At 33.6% G+C, this 4805-nt stretch overlaps 1 protein-coding gene across 1 annotated transcript; it reads left to right on the top strand.

Moving 5' to 3' along the window:
* Window positions 1–476: 476 nt before the first annotated feature.
* LOC127795570 (protein SRG1-like) lies at window positions 477–2585 on the top strand. Its single transcript, XM_052327339.1, has 4 exons — window positions 477–746; window positions 883–1130; window positions 1723–2047; window positions 2149–2585. Exons 1-4 carry the CDS (start codon window positions 477–479, stop codon window positions 2407–2409), a joined length of 1104 nt encoding a protein of 367 aa, XP_052183299.1. The 3' UTR covers window positions 2410–2585.
* The last annotated feature ends 2220 nt before the right edge of the window (window positions 2586–4805 follow it).

The following is a 4805-nucleotide window of genomic DNA, read 5'->3' as shown; positions in this document are numbered from 1 at the left end:
TATAACTCAGGAAGGTAACTTTAAAATTTTAGTTTATTTAAGATGCGCTGAGCAGTCTGTCAATTATGGAGGGTGAGAAATTTGAATAATAATAAGGGTGTGTTTGATTGTATTGTCTAGAATTTAATTTTAAGTAATATTTATTTAAAAAATAAAAATCACCACACCTTATTAAAAAATAAATTTCATAAAAATAAGTTTTAAATACTTGTACTATACACATTTTTTTATAGAAAAGTTAAAAATATTTGATTATTTTCATAGAAAATATTGTAATAATTACACATTTTTTATGATAAATGTGTGCAATCAAACACACTATAATAATAATACAATTGACATTTTATTTTTTTTTTATAAAAATCTTTCACAAAAGTATCGTATAATAATTATGATTGACTACTTTTACCTTGCTTTGATGGCATTATATATACGTGCATGTTAGTCTGGGTGAAGATATCCCATTAGTGGCGGCCATGGCAGCCTCAGAGTTGAGTCTTGGAGGCTCTCTGGAAGTACCTTGTGTCCAAGAGCTGGCCAAGCAGTCACTTAAAGCAGTGCCATCCCGCTACGTGCGTTCCGATCAAGACTTTGTTGATGTATCATCATCCGCCGATCCCACCTCTTTACGGGAGCTTCCAGTGATTGACATGCAGAGGCTGCTTTCCGCCGGATCATCACTGGATTCCATGGATTCAGAGCTAGAGAAGCTCCACAATGCATGCAAAGAATGGGGATTCTTTCAGGTATACACACACACACACACATGTATATATACACATATATGCATTTATGTAGCTAGGTAAGTTCTGTTGTAGCCAGTGAGATATGGATGAAAGTTAATAATTAGACGATGAATAGATATATTAATTACTAATGCAGTTGATAAATCATGGAGTGAGCAGAGGATTGGTGGAGAAAGTGAAGGTAGAGATTGAGGAGTTGTTTAATCTGCCGATGGAAGAGAAGAAGAAGCTCTGGCAGCAGGAAGGGGAGCTAGAGGGATTCGGACAAGCCTTTGTGATGTCGGAGGAGCAGAAGCTAGAGTGGGCCGATCACTTCTTCCTTGTCATGCGCCCAATTCGTAAGCGAAAGCCTCATCTCCTTCCTGGCCTCCCTCTTCCACTCAGGTCGCTCTAAATCTTTCGCAGTTTCAACCGCGCCGATCGATCCCACATATATAATTTTTACTTTTCCTTAGATTTTAATGTCTATCTTGGAATCTTATAACTACGCGTCACTGTCGACCAGACATATGGAAGAAAGAAGAGAGAGACAGAGTGATGAAAAATTGAGAGGAAACAGAGTAGATACTATCTCTCTCATTACATCTTGAAAAAGTTATTGATCATCCAACATCTTAGCCTGATTTCACTCTTATGATATCATTTTAAATTGCTCACTATTATCTTACTTAAAAATTCAAGTCGTTAGAGAGGGTTAAGTTTATCTTTTATATTATAATAATTTTTGCTAACAAATGTGCTTAGAGAAATCGTTAAGATTCATTTGATGCATTTTGTTTTCAATATTCAAATGCTTAAAAATTTTTATCAACTAATAAGAGTATTTGTTAATGCTAAAAACAAAATATATAAAATGTATCTGAATGAGTGTTGTTATTATCTTTACTTTTAATAAATTTATTATGAGTGTCTTATAGATTTTAAGCTTCCAAACAGACTAACGGTTAGCATAAACAAATTTTTCTATTGAATGCAGAGATGACCTTGAAGCGTACTCAGCGGAAACCAGAGACCTGGGCATGAAGATACTTGGCTTCATGGCCAAGGTACTAAAAATGAAATCCCAAGAGATGAGAGAGCTATTTGACGACGGAATGCAAACAATGAGAATGCTGTACTATCCTCCATGCCCGCAGCCCGAGCTTGTCGTCGGCCTGAACGCTCACTCAGACGCCGGCGGCCTTTCCATCCTCCTCCAAGTCAACGACACTCAAGGCTTGCAGATCAAGAAAGATGGCAAGTGGATTACTGTTAAACCACTCCCTGATACTTTCATCGTAAACATTGGAAACATCTTAGAGGTAACCTAACCTAACCTTCCCTTCCTAGCCCTACCCACGTTACTGTATCTTGTCTTTGTACTTCATTCCAGTAGGGATTTTATGAGTTGAATTTGTGCCAGATCGCAACAAATGGGATTTACCAGAGTGTTGAGCATCGAGCAATCGTTAACTCCGAGAAGGAAAGGATTTCATTCGCGGTGTTTTTAAGTGCAAACCCTGATGGATATTTGAGTCCTGCGCCTAGTCTTGTCACCGCTGAAGCTCCAGCACAGTTCAAAAGAATTGGAGTTGTCGACTACTTCAAGGGCTTCTTCTCACGTGAAAATCTCGGGAAGTCATATCTTGATACCTTAAGGATTAATCAAGGCCAAAGCGATTAGCACACTTGATCGAGTTCATGAGACGATATATAATGCATGCATGTACAACGTACTATAGCTGTATTTTATATTAAGGTTAATTATGATGAATTTCCGATGCTTTGTAACTGTTCCAAGCTATTGTACTTTGATGTCTGTTTATTATATGCTTTGGATCAAATAAAACAGAAAGGTGATTCTAGGCAAAGGGGTTTTATATTACTTGGGTCCACAAACTCAACGGTCTAATTGGACCCGACTCGATGTCAATTGAGTCCAAGTGAAAAAAAGAAAAATGAGCAAAATAAAATTAACCCAAATTAAAAAAAAAAAAAACTTGGATCAAACTAACCCAATCACATTGATTTTGTTTGGCTCTCAAGGATTTATGAGCACCCCTAATCTTAACTAGTGAACAGACACAAATGTAAGCCTAATCATTCATAATAAACTTCATTTAAAGATTAATTATATCACAAATTTACAATCCACATACCATTCTCTTGATCCTCACACTTGGGGCCTTTAAGTACATCAAATGTATATATGAACATAAACACACCTATTGGAACACATCACACAGCATGTTTACAAATATTATACATGAATAGAATGAAACATGCTTAAGTGGTTACGCCGTCTTTAGGCTAGCCTCCAGTCCACGTCTTAATTTACCCTCAATTTATACGTGACAATTTACCCTCAATTTCTCTTATAATATTCTCAACACGGCTAGCATCGGATAATAGCATGAAGTCACAAGTCAAACCCTCAATTTATACATATATATACTAAATTAGTTTTTTTTCTCGAGAACCAAACAAGAAAAAAAAAGAAACAAAAAATTTGACCAAAAATAAACCCCAAAAAAATTAGATTCATCACCTGAGCGACTTGATCAAAGATGTTAAACTCAGGGGTAAATAAATACGATTTTGATGATAACAAAAATATTTTTATTATATAAATGTATTTCTTTCTTATACAAAAAAAAAATAAATTTATTTTGAATTAAAAGTGGGCACAAAGAGTAAATTTATTTTGAATTAAAGATGGATTGCTTTTAGACATATTTCTTTATTTTGATCATTTATGTCTCAAAAGCTTAAACATTTTTTGAATTTCAAATTTCATATTAATTTTTTTTTAATGGTCAGTGTGTTTGGAAGATGTATATATAAATAGAAAGTGTGGAGGCTCAAGGTAGAACAAACTTAATAAAGCATTCAAACAAGAGTGAAAATGTTTGAAGTGTTGGAAGTGTGCTGCCTGGTAGAATTCTCAACCGTTTGTGACTTGTTTGTAATTGTCTCTAGTTGTAAGTTTGTTATTTTTACTCACTTGTTGTGTGATGGGATTGTATTTAATAGTAGTGTGCTAGTGGTTCTTGCTTAGGCAAGGAATTGTATGTTGGTTATAGCTCCAATTAAAAGTCAATATTGATTCTCCTTAATGAAACCTCAAGTTAAGTCTTGAGAGCCTCAAGCTAAGTCTTGAGAGAGCGGATTAGGCTTTTTAGAGCCGAACCTCTATAAATTTCTCTTGTTTTGTGTGGTTGTGTAATTTTATTAATTTCAATCCTACTACAATTACCACATATTAAGATCACAAATTTAAGAGTTTTCAAAAGAGTTAAAATTATTAATTTTTGAAAAACCCAATTCACCCTCATATTGGGTATTTTTCTAGGCAACAAGAGAACCTCCAGATAACACAACGGTGAAAGCACCTATCTTTTTGGCAAACTTATCCAACAAATCGACAATGTATTTGGCGACCAACATAGCTAGATCCTCCTTTGAATCGTTATACATAAAGAGACTATTTTTAGTTGTTTAGAATTAAGAGTACCAGTATGTAAATTTAATTAAAATTAATTAAAACTAAAGCTATATTACATGGAATAAATGTGAAAAGCAAAATTCAACATTAAAATTGTAAATTAAATATAAAAAAAATTAGCATATTGTATATCAGTAAATCATAGCTCATTGTATATCAGTGTCATACTCATTCTATTTACATATTTCACCATAAAATTTGAACTACAGTGTATTTAAAAGTATGATCTCTCAAATTTGATTAATAGTTTACATGTTACATTTAATTAATATGATCTCTCAAATTTCAGGGACTGCAGAAATCTATATCAGCTAATTTTAATTTATAATATATTGTGAATCAAATTGAATAAGGACTACAGAAATATATATTATTTGAACGATCAATCTTAATATATATTATATACGTATATATTAATTTAACCAATCTCTGAAATATACGTGAATCAATTCAAATATCAGGGACTACAGAAATATAAACAAAAATAATTCATATGTAATGGTGAATCCAATTGAATCATATATTACGCACAGAGTGAGTAATACACACACACACACAGTGAGTGTAGGTGCCCC

Source organism: Diospyros lotus, chromosome 2 (assembly GCF_014633365.1).
Source record: "Diospyros lotus cultivar Yz01 chromosome 2, ASM1463336v1, whole genome shotgun sequence".
NCBI classification, from domain to species: Eukaryota; Viridiplantae; Streptophyta; class Magnoliopsida; order Ericales; family Ebenaceae; genus Diospyros; species Diospyros lotus.
This window is presented reverse-complemented; position numbering and strand designations above follow the sequence as displayed.

What these genes read in the sequence shown, in the direction of transcription:
- LOC127795570 (XM_052327339.1), top strand. Translation starts at nt 477, where the DNA reads ATGGCAGCCTCAGAGTTGAGTCTTGGAGGCTCTCTGGAAGTACCTTGT. An exon ending in AAGAATGGGGATTCTTTCAG is followed by an intron (nt 747 to 882) that starts GTATACACACAC and finishes TTACTAATGCAG; the next exon opens with TTGATAAATCATGGAGTGAG. An exon ending in ACATTGGAAACATCTTAGAG is followed by an intron (nt 2,048 to 2,148) that starts GTAACCTAACCT and finishes AATTTGTGCCAG; the next exon opens with ATCGCAACAAATGGGATTTA.